A 19,714-nucleotide genomic window follows, 5' to 3' on the forward strand; every position below is an offset into this window, starting at 1 on the left:
ATGAGATTTGCAACAAAAAATGTTCAGTGAAATTTTCTTATATTGACCTCAGTTTTCGAGATATATCAACTTTTCAATATTTTTTAAAAACGTCAATAACTAGAAAACTATCAGTGGAAATTTAGTTCTAAGGAAATGGTTGGAAAGAGGAAGAAATTTCCTATAAGATTCATATGATTAGTTACTCTGTTTGGCGTTTCTGAACTTTTTATGAGCGTTCAAACAGTTTGGAATTTGGCTTTGAAATCGACGAATGCACTTTATTTAACCTTGAGCGCTCATAGAAAGTTCAAAAACGTCACACAAAGCAGCAAATTATGTAAATCTTATTGGAAATTTCTTCCTCTTTCTAACCATATCCTTAGAATTAGATTTTGATTGATGGTTTTCTAGTAATTGACGTTTTTAAAAAATATCGAGAAATCGATATATCTCGAAAAAAATGTCGATATAAGAAAATTTCACTGAACATTTTTTGTTGCAAATTTATAATGATGTAGAATCTATGGTCTTCGGTTGTTACACCTTTCGTGGGACAAACTGTATAGAGTAACCAGAAGTGTTCAAACCAATGAATTTCATTCATTTATTTATCAGAAAAACAAGGGAGACTGCAGAGTTAAGGAGTTGAGAAGGCAGGAAAAGAGTATAACTAGTATACATAGACAAATATATATATTAATCAAAGGTGTACAAATCAATGAAGAGTGCAAGAAAACTAAGGAGCTTCGAGAAAAGTACAACCGTATATTTGTGCGTGGTTTGAACAGTGAGTAGTATTCGACAAGGGTTGGGATGGAACGTTCAATGATCACGAAGGAACAACAGAAGGCGATAATTACTGAGAAGGGGAGGCAGCGAAGCTAAGCACTGCTAGTGAACCCCGAGCATAGTTCTGCCACACCTCTTCAACCCTTCTCATTTTGGGGGCCCCACCAAGAGGGCGAGGGTTGAAACACTGAACGTGAAAATATGGTGACATTCAACTGGGACACCCTGTTTGAAACCCTCGCTTTACAAAGAAGGTAATTGTCCGTATAGCAGCACGAGCCTACCTGACTAGATATCATTGAAATGCAAGTGTACTTTGTCGAAAAAACTGGTCAGCTCCTACTAAACAAAGCAGGGAAGACCCAACCAGTCGACCTCAACAAGGAAACACCTGCCGACACCTGCACCTCATTCAGGTGTACTACGAAGTTCATTCACTTACCATTTTTGAGAGGGTCGTAAAAACAGCTGTTTCCAATTGTTTAGCAAACAGCTGTTCGGTTACTATCATTCTAAAATTGAAAGCCCTATAGGGAGCTGCTTCTAGATAACAGGGTGAGGTCCCTAGCTCAAGGGTGCACTACATTTCTATGGTGTTAGTCAAGCAGCATATTTTTTATCCTAAGAATACATTTCTTACGATTCCTTAACTTTCCTAGGTAACATTTAGAATACCTTTAGAAATAATACATAATAATAATTCAATTATTAAATTGAAACGAATTCTGGACCCAGCAAATATGACTGAATATACTGTATTCAAGCAAGCGAATGAAAGGTATTAGTTAGGCCTATTATACGGTAGTTGTAGTTCATAATTTTTTCCTTTATTGAATAAGACAGAGAACCAATTAAAATGTGATACAGAAGACCTGGACGATATTTTCAACGAAATTAAGAAATCGTTTTTAAATTAAGGTTGTTGTACTAGTAAAGCGCAATTCAAACCATAACAGTTACAGGCGCCTTGAGAGGGTATTGAAATTATTCTTGAAATAGAAACTTTACATTTTATCAGGATGTGTAGTCATTCTTCTATTGAAATAATAATTATTCTTGAAATGGAATCTAGAGATTCTATTGGAATATCTGGGGATTTTTATTTTTATAAGTTGAACCATAGAATAGGAATAGAGTACCTTTTATATCAACATTCTTAGAAGGCATTCTTCAATTAAAATAATTATTCTTGAAATGGAATCTAGAGATTCTATTACAATATCTGGGGATTTTTCTTTTTATAAGTTGAACCATAGAATAGGAATAGAGTACCTTTTATATCAACATTCTTAGAAGGCAGTCTTCTATTAAAATAATTATTCTTGAAATGGAATCTAGAGATTCTATTACAATATCTGGGGATTTTTCTTTTTATAAGTTGAACAATAGAATAGGAATAGAGTACCTTTTCTATCAACTGTTTATATTTACAGTTCTCAATATCAAACACATATAAATCTCAAATTATCAATGTAATTATGACATCAAACTACAATGAAATGATAAAAGAAAACTGAATCATAGAAAAGTTTTGAGAAAATAAGGGAACACAAAGCTGATCTAGAAAGTACCATACAATATTTTTGTTATGACAATACTGTAATGGAAGTCTCTATAAACAATGAATCACAAAAATTAGCTACTTCATAGCAAATTTGCACGTTTGTTGATTATCCTACCATAATACAACAAAACTTTCAATAATAAGTAAAATTCTAGCATTAAAATTAGAATTAGTAAGGTCGGAACAATGAACAGGATTACTAATTCACATAGATAATCATTATGATTTTCATCAATAACAGTGAAAAAGAGACAAGGGGTCTAGTTAATTCGTACATAAGGAAGGTTCAATAGCAAATTTTGAATTGTCAATGTTGAGGAATGAAAAAAATATATATAAGACGGAATATATGGGGATTACCTTCTGGGATTACCTGACGGAGGATATTTTCAGCAAATCTAATGTATATTTCTCAAAAAAAAAACAAACATTCACGATGAAATCTGTGAAATTGATTGAATAAGATCAACTAGACTGAAGGATAATATATGACCCTATATGATCTTCCAGTCTGGTTAATCTAATTCGACAAATTTGAACCGTGAATGGTATTTTTTTCTGTAAAATATTGGATATTATTATGCTGACGGATACTAAAATTACGAAACCGTTGTATGCAGAGTATAAAATGTAATTATTGCGCATTACATGCATTCTATATTCTCTAGTTGTATAAGATTCCTATTTTTATAAGTTATCTTGTTTTAGATAAAAACTCAAAAACTCTTGGAACAATATTCCAAGTCGTTTGGCAGCAGTTCGACAATGCTCACTCTCATCTCAAGCATGTCCACGTTTTCTGGCTCGAGCACTAAGCAAGCAAAATAGATGCACCTAAAATAGATAGTAGTCTAGCTGAGAGAAACAATGTAAACAGCAGATTCAAAACAGATAACGCAAATTTGGCAGTGCTTGCTTACAAGCTTGGGACATTGGGACAGACACACATCTTAGAAGGCCTAAATAGATGGATCTGATTTAGAAGTAGAAATGTGATGCTATTCAATTGTAGGCTACTGTAGATTACAGTGTACCGGTAACTAATAATTAAAAAAAATTGCATGGTAGTTTATGTTTAATTTATTAAATTAATATCAATTGTCATTCTATGAGTTAAATAAACAAGCTTGAAAGGTTAAAATTGCTATGTGTAACCTTATCTTAATTTGGGAGAGGAATAGCACAAGGTTACCGTATTTTTTCTCTCCCTATCATTTTGATGATGTACTTATTGTATGAATTAAGTAAAATGAATTATAAAACCAGTGTGCTCACTAAAGCCAAGTTTACACCAGAGTTCTCTTCAAAATGTTGTTTACAAATAATTTTCTCAAAAAAGGTGTCATTTTTTTCTGTAGAAGACAAGTTAAATGCTGCCTGTTGTTTTTTAAGAAATTTGCAATAATTTGCTGGAATATCAGTTGACAACTCTGGTATGAACATGGCTTAACACGGTAATCGAATTTATCGTTAAAGTGATTTGAATGAATATTATTTGAACTAGTGATCGCATTTTAAAACCAAATTTAAACAATTATATTAAGAATGGACATCAATTTACTCCCTCAACTTCCTTCTACAAACTCTACACTCATTATCTTACTTATTCTTCTACAGTATTTTTAGTAATTTACTCCCTTAACTTCCTCCTACAAACTCTACACTTATTCTCATACATTATCCTGGATTATCCTACATTATCCTACTTATCCTTCTATAGTGTTTTCAGTAATTTACTCCCTCAACTTCTTCCTACAAACTCTATACTTATTCTACTACATTATCCTGGATTATCCTACATTATCCTACTTATTCTTCTATAGTATTTTCAGTGATTTACTCCCTGAACTTCCTTCTACAAACTCTATACTTATTCTCCTACATTATCCTGGATTATCCTACTTATTCTTCTATAGTATTTTCAGTAATTCACTCCATCAACTTCCTCCTACATTATCCTGGATTATCCTACATTATCCTACTTATTCTTCTATAGAATTTTTAGTAATTTACTCCCTCAACTTCCTCGTACAACTCAACACTCATTCTCCTATTTATCCTAGACTATTCTACTTTATCCCACTTATTCTCTAATAGTATTTCAATTCCATATTTCAGTAGAGTACAGTCCAAATGACACCACATACCCGAATAATGTAATGGAAAACCAGTGTCACACAAACTTTGCCAGCCAAATGAGTGCAGCGAGTTCTCATATCTCGCATAAACACACACACGCACGCACACACACAAACCAGACCTCCAACCCTTGAGAGCTCTCATCGCTTGCCTTGATCACGTGATGCTCGCAAATAGAGGACAAACTAGGCTCATACGTTTTACGTCAACGCGAATCACGTCAACTGGTTTTACCTGTATTAATCTGACAACTTACGCACAAAGTGCGAACGGGAAGGAAAATAGTGTTGAAGAGATTCTATAATTGACAATTTCCATATTAATTGATCATGATCACTATAAATGAATGGATCAATTTATTTCCTTCTTGACTTTTTAGTAATGATAATATCGTATGATTTGGCTGGCTAAGGTCTGGTGTCAGAGTTTTCATTTTGCAACTGATCATTTTCTAGTGAATTATTGACTAGGGCCTATCTCTGAATCTCTAACTAGTTAATAATATTATACTCCGTACAAATTACTTCCAAAGACCTTAAAGATGCATAAGACTCACATGCAGCGCTAGTGTCGTACTTGGAATTGAAATCCGCCATTGAGGGGGCAACCCATAAGTTTATTACATACCAATGCCACCAATGCCTTTGTGATCAATAGTATTACAAATATTATTTATATAATATCTCGTGCTAAATTAACCCAATGGCGGCCTTCAATTTCAAGTGAGAGCTATCATTGGGAAGGCATAGGCATTGTGGGTCTATATCTCTTTAAGGTCTTTGATTACTTCTGACTTGGCAGGAACATGCGCAGCAGAGAAGGCATACAGAGGTGGGGATACAACTGCGGTAATATTGCCGTTCTGAACCGTCCAGCATTCTCTAACTTCTAGTGAATATTAAAGCGCTCATGTTAACCTTACGGAGTTTCCTCTCTGAAAGCCTTTACTCGACTGACTCTAATCGACAAATTGACAACTGCGGTTCTTACTATGACTCTATCCATCACAGTGGTTGATTGATCTCCCTCCATTTCTCTGCTCCGCATATTCCTCCGAGTCAAAAGTCGTATTATTCTTGGAGTATAGTAACAATTATTATTTATTTATTTAGCGTAAGGCCCTACGACACAAATCTTTATGTTATCTAACATAAGTCCCACATATAAACAATGAAATCATCTTAGTCACAAGTTTAAAAAAAGGTAACAAATAATATACTAAGGCAGATGGAAGACTGGCTTACCTGTTGCATTTTTTCGAAATCGAGACACGGTCGCTGTATGGCGTGCGGATGTCTGGCGTTTGCGGGCGCCTGCCGGTGGCGCTTGCGGGGGGATGACGAGTCGTGCTGCTGGAGGGGCAGCAAGGGTGAGGGCGAGGGGTGGGGGGCGAGCGTGCGATGCGGTCGGTGCGTGCCGCGGGGAGGCGACGTGCGGAATTGGACGGGCGTCGTCGCCAGCAGGCCTTGCACCTGAACAACAATAAAAACAATCTCAATTACAAACCAATCTTGCAAGTGAACATCCTACTTTTCTCAAGTACAGAATTAAATGCTATTACTGTTGCCTTGTGTGACGACTCTAGCCGAGCTTTATTAACGGTTGTAATCTATTACTGGCTACAGTATTACATTCTATATTCAAATTCAAATTATCTTTATTGCCACATTCTAATTCAAAAACAATTTGTATCAACCACGTTAAAATTCTAACACAAATTCATTCAACATCAATAGGCTATCTTATAATCAACAATCACAAAAACATCTCACAAAATAGTATCAATATCAACAAACACATAAAATTCTAGTCAGAAATAAATCATAGAATACATCATAGTAGCACTCTTTTATTTAAAAAATTCTCTTTTTCTCAATTCTTTGTCCGTCGAATCACAAATAATTTGTGATAAAATATTATAGAACATTATTAATAATATAAGAATATATTTCTTATCTTTTAAAATAGATTCGATCATGTTGTGGATATGTGTGCCTGTACTGTGAAGGAATGTTGTAGTGACTTGAATATGTCTTGTCTTTTTTCGCTTTAAAATGTAGTTTCATATCATTTTTTTATCATTCTAATGACATGTTACATGCTACTTAAGACTTAGTGACAAGTTTTAATCGAATTAGAGAATAACCAATCATTATTGTTTATTGCATAATTATTACTCGAGAATTATTGGGAGTCCGGTCTCACAAGGTGTCAAATTATCAAGCGGTAACTGGAAAAACTTCAATAGGTTATTATTTTTCATCTCGTTGAGTTGCGTGATTTTGTTTTCTTATTGTTTGTAATTGTAAATATTGGGAAGTAGAATAAATAAATTACCTCTTCGTCAGAGCTGCCGCCCTGCTCGCTGCAGCTATGGGCGCGGGTGGGGGCCAGTGAGTAGGGCTTGCCCTTGCCGTGGGCCGTGGCGTGGCCACACAGGGCGGCCGGTGACACAGACAGCTGCACGTTGGGCGCACGCCTCTGCGCCGGCGGTGGCTCCTCGCTACTGCTACTGCTACTGCACGTTACCGCCTCGGGCGTCACCTACAAAACATCCGTCTCAATAATTTCATACAAACTTGAATTTCAATTGAGAAAATGGCTCTTCAATTCAATTCATTTATTGTCAATTTATTATATTCAAGACATATATTATAAACTCTTTATAATATGACATATCATTAAACATATAAATAAACATAATTATTCATACATATACTTAAATAAAATAAAATCTAAAATCTAAAATGTAATATAATGTATATGTGTATAATGGTCAAAGATTAACAGAGAAATTAATTTTTTTCGTACTGCATGCATGACCACTTTTCACCATTTAAAGATCAATATTAATTTTTTAATTCCAGATGTATTTAAGATGAAGCTTTGAAACTCGGTATGGCTCCATATGGGCAAACAGATGATTTTACAATGGTTTTCAGATGATAATGTTTGTCTTGTAAAAGTATTGTTGTTTCATTAAAAGTAAAGAACCAGATGTAGTGCTTCCTATTTCTTAGTCTCACGTTTCCTAGGTCTTATTTCTATCTTAAATTTCCAGTTTCAATATTTTCTTACGTTGCTTCTACACAAATATTTAATTATTGTAATGGAATTTAGTTCGCTGGAGTACACCGATATTCACTTCATGTATGGAGCAGCTCTTGGCAATGCGACCGAAGCAAGAAGAATGTATGCAGCTGCATTTCCAAACCGCTGTCTCCCTTCCGACAAGGTGTTCACAAGAACTCACAATCGGCTGAGAGAAGTTGGTTCATTTGAACGGAACAGGGTAATTGCTGGTAGGCCTCGAGCAGTTCGAAATGTTGCTTTTGAAGAGGAAGTATTGCAGAAATTCGATTTCAATCCTAGAACGAGTACGAGAGCAGTTGCAAAGCAAATCAATTCAAGTGCTTCTTCTGTGTGGCGTGTACTAAACAAGGAAAGACTTCACCCCTTCCGCTTTCAAAAAGTTCACTCATTGGTTGAATGCGACTATGAGCCAAGAGTAATCTGTGCCCGTTGGTTTCTTCAGCAAGACATTATCCAACCAAATTTTCTAGAAAATGTGTTATTTACCGATGAGTCCAGCTTTACAAGAGAAGGAATCTTCAACTCTCGCAACAGTCACGTCTGGGCCTTAGACAATCCTCATGAGGTCAAAGTGCGTGGTTATCAGCATAGATTTTCGCTGAATGTTTGGACGGGTATCTTAGGTAATCACGTGATTGGACCATACATTCTTCCTAATCGTCTGAATTCTCCCACGTACATTACTTTTTTAAGAGACATACTACCAGAACTTTTGGAAGATGTGCCTCTTGCAAACAGATATAATATTTGGTTTCAACATGATGGTGCCCCTGCTCATTTCGGAAATGTTGTTACGGACTTTCTGAACATGACCTATCGTCAGCGGTGGATTGGGCGGGGTGGACCAGTACCGTGGCCCGCACGTTCACCTGACCTCAACCCTTTAGATTTTTTTTCTGGGGCCATATGAAAGACCTTGTTTACAGCACGCCAGTAGAAAACGAAGAAGACCTTGTGGCAAGAGTGGTTGCTGCAGCAGGTGCCATTCAAGATGATGAAAATGCTTTTATAGCAGTTCGACGGTCCATGATTGAAAGGTGCAGACTGTGTAATCAAGTTGAAGGACGGCATTTTGAGCAATTGCTGCATTAGTATCAGTGAACCGATTTGAGTGAAATTAATATTTTTCAATGTAAAATAAAATTTGGAGGAAAGTTATTCTTGTATATATTTCTGTAATAAGAACGGTTTTCATGAAATTATAAAAAAAATTAATATTGATCTTTAAATGGTGAAAAGTGGTCATGCATGCAGTACGAAAAAAATTAATTTCTCTGTTATTCTTCGACCAATCTTGATAAATTAGGTATCATTGGAATCGTGAAAAAATTTGCTAACTTTTTTGTCTCTTGTAAATTTTCTGTAAAATGGACGGTTTTCGAGATATTCGCCATCAAAAATTTAAAATGGCCGCCATTTTGAAAAATTTCAACGAAAATTTTTTTTTCATTTTTTATAGTTGAGTCTTTATAGCATAAATATTCATGCCAAATTTCAGATCAATACAACATTCGTTCTTGAGATAAAAATTTTTAAGTGAAAAAAACAAATGGCAGCTATAAGGATAACCGCTGAGTTTTGGACACTTCAAATATGACATTTGTAGTCTCCTAGCATCCAGGTACAATACCCTAAAATTCTCGACACTACTTCTGAAACACCCTGTATAATAAACTCTTTATAATATGACATATCATTAAACATATAAATAAACATAATTATTCATACATATACTTAAATAAAATAAAATATAAAATCTAAAATGTAATATAATGTATATGTGTATAATGGTCAAAGATTGTGAACAGATTGAGAACACTTGTGAACACAAGTACGCTTTAAGCTGAATCCCACATATCAGTGCCAGTAAAGTTAAGCTTGATTCGCACATAACAGTGACAGTGGAAATAAAATTCCCATAAAAGTTCAAAAATGGTAGCCTATAATATCTGATCAATGATTCAACCGGCCGGGCTGAATATGAATAACACCGTAACTTATAAGTATATTTGCACTGTTCTATGCTTTAAACTGGATTCCCATTTATCAGTGACAGTGAAGCTGGACACTAACATTGAACAGAGGGAATATAATTCCCTAAAGAGTTCTAATCAAACTACTACCGCTAGGCCAAGCTATTATGAAAATTCCAATGAGAACTTATGGGAATTATATTTTCACTACTCACTGTCGTCACTTTGGTGTGCGAATCCAGCAGAAAAGTAACAGGCACATTAAAAATATAATGTCTACTAGTTCTGGTTGGACTCTTTTCACTCAGCACGATCGACTGTGTATGGATAGACCCATTAAAACGTATAGGAATAATATTCGCACTGTATCGGTCACTTTCACCATCACTGATATGTGGGAATCAGCTTAATTATGCTCCAAGCTGGAACGATTGTTAGAATGAATAAATACAAGAGCAGACTGAAAGTATTCATAATGAATGAGTGGTTTAAGGCTGTTCGGTACACCTTTTTATCTATTTAAATTGGATAGTATATTTCAATATAATTGTTAAGATCATTATAAGAGTGAGAAAAAGTGGCAACTGAAAGTTTCAAGTGGTCTAATAAGCGAGTTATGGGTTGTTGAAGTGCTAACTTTCCAGATTCCGTTTTCTTTCCAGATCATAAACTGTTTCGAATTTTCCATTGCAGTTTTTTTAATACATTCAGTATATCATTGGCTTTGTTCTAATATGCATTTTTTCGCGATTAATGCCAAAATCAACAAGTTATCAAATTTACAAAAAATGTTCCTTTTTTATTTATGAACGATATGGGGAATAAAATGTTTTAGTTTGGAAAGATACATTTTTTGAATTTTTAAGAGAAGTTCTAATAACATAGTCGAAACCGTTTATGATCTGGAAAGTTAGCACTTCAACAAAGTAGAAAACTCGCTTATTACTCGTGAGAGGAATAGACCACTTAAAAATTTCAGTTCCAACTTTTTCTCACTCTTATGATGATCTTAACAATTATATTGAAAAAGATTATCCAATTTAAATAATGAAAAAAGTGTACCGAACAGACTTAATAGTGTGAATGACTATTTAAACTTTTAATACTTATTTTGTAATGTAGAGACTAATTTACTGAATTTTCAATTTCGACTAAAATTCAAAAAATATTGTTAGTGTATGGAATTTCTCATACACCCTGACATCGTTCTAGCCAACCAGAAGTAATGTATATCTATACTCTATCCATCTATCTATCTGGATTCCCACGTATCAGTGACAATGAAAGAGACCAACCCAGTGAAAATATAATTTCCTTGAGTTCTGATTGGACTGTTCCCACTCAGCACGGCCGAACGAGTATGAATAGTCCCTTTAGAACTCATGGGAATTATATTTGCTGTGTACCGGACACGTTCACTGTCACTGATATGTGACAGCTAGATTCCCACACACCAGTGACAGTGAGAGTGATAGCTTAAGCATTATTGCCATAAGTTCAACTGGGATTATTCATACTCGCTAGGCCATGCTCATCAAGGAATCAATCTAGGCAATCAAAGGAAAATATTGAAAGTGAATTGGAGATTTGTGAATGAAGGGTGCGAATTCGATGTGAAACACAAGGAACGTAACCAGAACTCCTAATTTGATACAAGAAGTTGGTTTCACAAGTTTTTCATGCAATCATGACATTAGGACTCCACTGTAATATAAAATTATACTGTATTAACAAAAACAATGAATTGGGGTAGAGTGGAAAAGCTTCATTATGTTATGGATGTTTCCAGACTTCGAATGAAAGTTAATTAATACGAATTGAAGGTTTTGTTCTCAGCCCCTTGCATTCCATCCAATTGAATAGTAAAAGCATAAATGTCTATATTGGAGAAAGGTTGATGAATTTAAATGCATTGTTTGTATAGAAGTCTTTTATATTTCAGGAACTGGACCATTATATTCGCATGAATATTGCATTTATGTGAAAGGGGAAGGTCTGCATTTCCCTGGCAACTTCAATTAGCAGTTTAATTAGAGAATACCTGAGCCAACTTGAGCTCAGAAAATTTCACAACAGTCAGAACTGCACAATGTTGCTATTCAAAAGTGGAGCCATGAAAGAAGAGTGGAGGTTATGTTGCAAAACTTGATGTGGCTTGAATTGATCCGAGCTTGTTAGGCGGAGATTCGACGATGCGTAACAAGAGAGGGACAGAGAGTTGCGTAGAAGCAGGAGAGAGCGAGAGAGGTAATGGGGACTGGAAAAACACGAAAATGCGAACAATGCACGGGAGAGACAGAAAGGGAACCAGGGCAAATGAGAATCAACCGCAACTTGATATTAGAAACGAACACGCCACAGGGAAAAGTGAAAATGACGTCATAGAGGATAAAGAAGGGATCAGAGGTAGTTTGCAAGCAGCCACAATCTCATGGGCGGAAGCATCCCGAAACAACTGATTCGATGCGTTCAAATTTCACCATTCAACGTGTTCTGGGGTTTGATATCTCCAAGGGATGAATATTATTATGCCTACCAAGTGTTTCTTGCACTCTGCTCGCAGATAAGGACCGTATGTGCCACAATTGGCTAATTTGGAATAATATATGAGAGTATTCCAGGCAATTGGATATGTTAAGAATAGAATCCGTGTATTTATAATAATTAAGAATAATATGCAGTGTTCCAGGCAATTTGGCTATGTTGAGAAAAAAAATAGTCTGCAATAAGATCAGAATACAATTGAAGGAATATGAAGTTTAAAAAAAAATAGAATCTAAATTGTACAAGAAAAATTTATGTTGAGAAGAATGGAATGTAATTAAAAGATATACAACTATATCAATGACAACAAAATGATATCAAGGACAATGACAAAATCAATCAATTGACAACATAATTTCCTCAATTTTTATGGAGAAATACTACATCTCTTCCCATACAATCAAATTGAGAATGGAATGTGTTTTTTGTCTGCATTGAACCCGTGGAAACAATACTACTGAATTTCATAAATAATGAATTCTGTAAGATGTTCATGAAACATACGGGACATCTTCACATGATTCACATGTCAGTAAGTAGACAACAGCACAACAGGCAACAATCAATAGCTGATTAGTGGTCCCTAAATGTCATTTACATCAAGTGCAGTATAATTCATCCTGAAGAGTTTCCAATCTCATGCAAGACTCTCCTCTCATCATTTCCAGAATGTTAAAGGGCATCTACAAGTCACAAGCCACAAGTCAATACGTTGACATCAGGCAACAACCAACAGCTGATTAGTGGTCATTTACTGATTTACATCAAAAGCAGTATAAAGGTAGGCGCACATAGATCGTCATCGGACGGACGGCACGCATCGGACGGATCGGACGATTAGATTTGATGCATTGCTTTCAATTGGAGTGCGCATACCTTTCCGCATCGTATAGGTATGCGCACTCCAATTGAAAACAATGCATCAAATCTATTCGTCCGATGTGAACCGTCCGTCCGATGACGATCTGTGTGGGCCTACCTTGATTCATGCTGGAGAGTTTTCAATTTCGTGGAAGACTCTCTCCTCTCATCATTGCCAAAATGTAGAAGGACATCTTCTTCTTATGTCACTAGTCAGTATAAGTAGACTTCAGCAACAACCAAAAGCTGATTGATGGAAATTTACATCAAATGCAGTATAATTCATACTGAGAGTTTCCAATCTCATGGAAGACAGACTCTCCTCTCATCATTCCCAGAATGTAAAAGAAAAAGAGCTGCTGGAAAGTGAGATCTGTCCGTGAAAGGAGACAGAAGAATATCTACTTGAGCGACTACCGTTGAATAAGGAGATGAAAAGTGATTCGAGGACAAAATATGGAATCTATGGAGGAAGAAGAGAGTGAACAGAGCAGTAGAGCAGGACGGCTGCAGGAATTTGATCGTCTATTATGTGCGCTCCGGATTCGGATTCGATCTGAAAGCGAGTAGCGATCTGTGAAGATTGAGGAGGAATGAAGGACTCCTGTCAAGGTAAGAAGAGGAAGAAGAGAGGCGGAAGAAGGAGAGGAAAAAGAAGAGGATGACAAAGAAAAGAGTGAAAGAAGAAGAGGCCGACAGTAAACGCCCAAACAAGACGGTCACAGTCACACAAGGCAACGCACAGCACATTTACTACGTCGTTCATATGGCACACATGATCAGTTCCATTCACGAGCATGCCAATAACATGAGCGAATTCGATTCTCCATTATAACATTACTGCACCGACGTAATACGCCTCGTTTACCTCCAAGTAGCTGTGAAAAGTACGGGGAATCGAATATTCCAACCTGATGTTTGTGCCTATCTAACACAGGCATCTGATTTTTCTATCACAGTATTCACAGCTTTCCCAGTATATTTGTTGGTTATAGTGCTAACTAACTACTTCCGATTATGCTTGGAAGATAGGATGACAGTACAGATCAGAGAGAGCTTCAATTTACACACAAGAATCTCTAGAAATTCTCAACTTTCCAAGTGATGTTTTCTGAAAACTTTTATATATTTTTTGTGTTTGCATTGTGTCTATACATGGCCATTCTATAGTTCTCGAATGTCTCCTTTCTATAGTTACGCTATAGATTGGCCATGTTCTACATAATAACATAGATTAAATGAAAACAGTCTTGAATCTGTGATAATAAATATTAAAGGAATATGTGTTAAAAAAAGAAGTTGATTGATGGAAGCAAAATGAAGTAGTCATCGAACATACAAACGGACAACTCGAACCTCCAGTGATCAGTAAGAACTCGCTACGCTCGTTCAACTAAACGTATTCGAGATCTGGATCTGGGGTGTAAGTTGCTAGAATACTGTAGAAAAGTGTACTGTAGTACAACATGTAATACACTATAGGCCTACTGATGTTCGGATGTGCTACCCAAATGAATATGATTTTATTGCATTTTATCCTCGATTGGATTCCGTAATTGCAATAACAGTGATGAATTTGTGATATGTATACAGCGTAATATTAACTTTATTGATACAATTAATTATTTCTGTGAGTTAGCCAGCATATATACATTGCCATTGCCAACATCTAAGGAAAACTTGACAAATTCTCCTACATGATTTCAAGTGATTCTTCAAATTTCAATGGAATACAGATTCTATCATTCATCCAGCTTATATACAGGCATTTTTTTCAATATTAATCAACGTAAAACTAGGAAAACGTCACCTTCAAGTGGTTGTTCAAGCTTCAATTGGAATACAGATTCTACCATTCATCCATCATATATTTCGGCAAATTTTCAATATTGACCAACGTAATACAGCAATAACACTGTTTCAGTGATCAATAACATGTTGGGTTTAAGCCTGCGGTACCTACCTTTTTATAATTGTGTAATGCTAAATGATTGAAAAAATACATTGCTCATCAATACGTTCTTCACAGCTCTGTGTCTTGCGGTGGAATATTTTTAAGTCTATAAAATATAGAACGTGGCCCAGTGTCTTGCGGTGATATATTTGAAAACCTCAAAGTCTATAAAATATAAAACGTGGCCACCAAAACCAGGAGCATCAAGCAGGCAGGCATTCACAGCACAGGATGACTAAGCAGAAAGCAGCCGGGCCTGAACAATGGGTACAAGGCCCCTCCCAGAATAAATGCTAACAAGTTTGAATCGTAGGCGGATCCACCACAAAAACCGAGCCTGCATAAATAATCTGAGAGCATTCAGTTTAGGAGGAATGCAGGCTGTTCAAGAAAAGTACAACTCGAGTCGACTTCACTACGTTCACAAACTTTACTACGTCCTGAAAAAATATTGAACCACATCAATTGATCTAACAATACCTGGTTGATTCAAGGTTGTGATCTATAAACCACAATATGAAAACTGATTATAGGTTGTGTAGATTGGGATATGGGTAACTCTAAATGTCAAACTTTATTTTTTTCTCTATTGATTCTGACTAAAAAACGAGATTGGTGAAGGAGAAGGCCACTAAGGCTCGTATGCAGATACTCGGTTTAAACGGAGAAATAGAAGCTCTTCATATAAAACCTATGAAACCCCGTATGAAACACATTATGATAAATGCAACCATATCTACAAGTAAACCTACAGTATGACCCTACAAGTATACGTTATACAATTAATATACAGTTATACGTATATACAACAAGTAACGTAGTAACAACTACAAGTAACGTAAGTAAACGTACATGTAAACGTAAGATGAAAAAGAAGTGGAAGACGTTGAGTGGAAATTATTTAATCATGGTACCTGATGGTGGCCATATTCGGACACTAACTAATTATTTTTGAATAAAGAATATTGAGATTTTATCAGAATTATTATACACTTCAACTATTGATTCGGGTGAAATCTAAAACTTTAATGATTCATTACACTACAGTAACTTATAGCAGAGTCAAATAATGCAATAGTATATTATATTTTATTTACTAATGGTATCTTTTCCCTATGCATATAGATTATGTAGTGTCCAAGAAAACTTTTTTTAAGAATTGCAATACATTTGACGAACTGATAACAAAGCATAAAATTCTTGAATGAGGCAAAATTAAAAATAGAGGACACCCGTGATGAAAATAATCACACCTTATACGTCATACTTGAGAACAAATGATCAAGATTATTGATTCTATAAACTTAAAGCCATTACTCGCACCAGGAGTAATAATTAAACTTGTATGAACAGCTTTCTCTCAGCATGATGTCATAATTACGACTCATTGTTAGTATTGGTAGGATAACTTTGGCCTTTGTGGCTTCACAATCTCAATAATTTATCTTTGAATAAAGAGTCGCAGCTCGGATTTGTTACGTATGAAGGTATGAATGTAGTATATTTACTTAATAATCTAATGCTGGGATATTATGAATAGGGTGATTATTGTTCCCGATTTGCCTCTAAATTCAGAAATAGTTAATGGGTTGTACAAGAAAACATACTACAAATTGTTGAACGAAATTCATTCAAAGAATATTGTCGCTTGAATATATGCTTAAGTACTCCAACGACGCCTACAATTTTGACTGAAGCCTGCTATCTTGGTAATAGCTTATTTGGCATTTATTCAAACTATTTATTGAAAGTAGAAAACCCAGATAGTTCAGCATCATGGAAATGATACAATTAATATAATTGACAGATTGTCATTTGAAAGCCTAAACCTAAGCTCTCTAAGTGTGTGATCACATGGATGCATATATATGAGCAAATGCAGTGTCAGATCATGCATGAGCCGAAAAACAAAATGTGGAAAGTGCCATTGAAACACGTTGTGACTTGCATGTAGCAACCATCAAGTGCACGCGTTCAGTGTGGATGTTCCTATAGCTCTTTCCATAGAAAAACACTTCATTCACATGGGCTAATTTTTAAATTAATAAAACAATATAAAAATCTTAAAGCACCATTTATTTTTAAAAAACATTAAAATAGTTCAACAACTAGTTTCGGTGATCACACCATCGTCAGGTTTTAAAATAAAAAAATAAAAATATAACCTTAATTATTATTAATTTTTAAAAATTAATGGTGCTTCAAGATTTGTATATTGTTTTATTATCTCTTATCATTATATGCGCATCCAATGTGATCACACACTTAGGGAGGTTGGGTTTTAACTGTCAAATGGGGCATTATGATAATATTATGCGAAATTTTTCGATAATTTCAGATAATATACTCGAAAAGTTAAAATACTTGCAAATTTGAGATACCTGACAATATGAATGACACCCCCCGTCACTTTCTCTGATACTAATATGTGAGAATCCACAAGCTCTAGTATATTTTTTATTTTGTGTAATCCTATACTATTAAACGAGCAATTTCTGTTTATATTATATATATATCTGTATGTGACCGGATCTCGAAAACGGCTGTAACGATTCTCACGAAATTTGAAACAAAGTAGGTTTATGATATGAAAATTCGATTGCACTAGGTCTCAACCCTGGGATAACTCGCTGAAGGACATTAAAAGGATAAATACGTTCTTGGAAAAACAGCTGGAAATTTTGTCGTCTGTCTATACCGTAATGGAAGTGAGTGAGCGAGTGCATGTGTGGGATATTCCTCAGCTGATCTCACGAGAAGAATAAATTATTATTCAGCAAGAAAAACTTATTTTCGTTTAATATTTCTCTTTTTTTTAGAAAACATGTTTACTTTCAGAAAGTCCAAAATAGTAACTAGATGCTGTTAGTGTAGAATAGTACATAGTATATTAACAAACATAGTATATCATTCTAAATAGAATTCATAGTATATCTATTTGTAATTGATAATGCGTTTGTTTTTGAAGTGTGAATAAAATAATATTGTTATTGTGATGAGTGATAACCGCTTAACCTAGATTTTGATTTGGACTGTAGTATAATTGAAAAGGGACAGTTTTGGGTATAAGCCTGTTGTCCCTCCTCATATAACTGTAAAAAGAATTGTAGGACAGAGAAAATGAATAAATATAAACTATGAATTATTTCTGTACAAATTTTCTATGCTTTTACACTCCAGAGCGAAGCTCGGTCCCCCGATATTAATTGAACAAATAACGAAAAGTTATCGCCCCTAATACCAGACAAAAATAGCCTAGAAAGAAAAATAAAAATCTCAGTACCCTTTTTGAATGATTTAATCACAACATGTTTCAACATTCATAATTCAAAAAGGGTACCGAGATTTTTATTTTTATTACAAGTAGCCCTATACAGAAAAGAGATAAATACCAGACAATATATTACTTCCACGGTCATGTCCACTGATACTGAAATGTGGGAACCAGCTTTAGTCTCTTTCTCTCTTTATTAATTGAAATTTTTTTTACACATTTTATATTATTTTATAGTTTATTTGTTAACTGACCTGTGACCACTTTCGCTTTTCAGGCAGGGTGCTGGTGGATCGACTGCGAGCGTCCCGTGCATTCGGCGCATGCGCAGGCAGATTGGAGCTGTTTATGTTTTCCAGTTCCTCCTCGGAGCTGTGATGGTCGTCATAGTTGAGGTCGTTGTCGCTCGCTAGTGCAGAGTCCAGCAGGTAGGGCGACACTGATACCCCTCCAAACCCCATACCCCCCATACCTTGCACCACGGACATCGCGCTGCCTTCGCTCTCCATGCCTGAAAACAGACAAACCAACATTAATAATTAGGAATACAAGAACAATCAATGAAAAGATCATTCATTTCCTAAAATACTTGATGGAATGAAAATAATCAGTATTGGCGGAGTCGGGACTTTCTATCCCTCATACTCGAAAAATGCATTCAGCATTAAATACATAATTATTTACAAAAAATTACACTGTGCCCAGAAAGTGGTTCCATAATGTAAATAATAAATAATTTGATTGTGGAATATATATTTTTTTATCGAATATTTGATTTTAATTAAAACGACTTGATATTATGAAAACTACTAATTAATTGAACCAATTTGATATGTTAGTTTCGTGTAATTTCATCATTTTTAACTCCAGTTTACATTATTGCTCTAGTTTGAATAAATATCAAGTTGTTTCCATTTTATATGGATATCTACCACAACATCAACAACACAAGACGAGCACTATAATATCATTTAATATCACTTATTCCTCAAGAAATATAACAATCCAATTAGTTTTGAATAAATTGTTTGCTATTGCTTCGATCTGAAATTGGGCTGACTTGGCTTTCCATGCCTTTAAACGAACAGCAAACCAAATTGATTGAATAGAATCACTAGTACACTAAAAAAAAGAAGAATACTAGTAATTATGTTTTATTAATCTTTCAAGTAGCCCCTTTGAAATAAATGAACAAAACTAATATATTGGAGCTACCTAATGTATATACTGTAATAGAGATAGTTATTATGAAACGCTTCAACGTTATTACGCGAACAAACTGAATTGATAAACGATATTACCAATAGCTATCTATGTAACAGGATCCTAGCGAATACTGGCAACATAAACTGCAATAACTGGTGCTGGATTGAATGTCAGAGATAATTGTATGCAGAAAGAAAACCTCGATGAGTAGAAAATAAAACGGCCGAAGGTCTGAGCATCCAGACCATGAGACGAATAAATTTACAATTTAATCTAAACTGAGACGAGCGGCAAAGATGATTAAATGCAAATTCTATTTAATCTTCACACAGATG

General features: G+C 35.1%; 1 protein-coding gene across 1 annotated transcript in view; it reads right to left on the reverse strand.

The window, feature by feature from the left end:
• LOC111045307 overlaps window positions 1–19,714 on the reverse strand; it is an 89,721-nt gene that overhangs the window by 21,998 nt on the left and 48,009 nt on the right. The window contains exons 3-5 of the mRNA XM_022330683.2: window positions 18,428–18,684; window positions 6,812–7,018; window positions 5,719–5,946 (exon numbers count right to left, since the gene is read on the reverse strand). Of these exons, the coding sequence (XP_022186375.1) occupies window positions 5,719–5,946; window positions 6,812–7,018; window positions 18,428–18,684 (692 nt within the window). The remainder of the gene's footprint in view (window positions 1–5,718; window positions 5,947–6,811; window positions 7,019–18,427; window positions 18,685–19,714) is intronic.

The sequence above is a fragment of the Nilaparvata lugens genome, chromosome 5 (genome assembly GCF_014356525.2).
Source record: "Nilaparvata lugens isolate BPH chromosome 5, ASM1435652v1, whole genome shotgun sequence".
Lineage (NCBI taxonomy): Eukaryota > Metazoa > Arthropoda > Insecta > Hemiptera > Delphacidae > Nilaparvata > Nilaparvata lugens.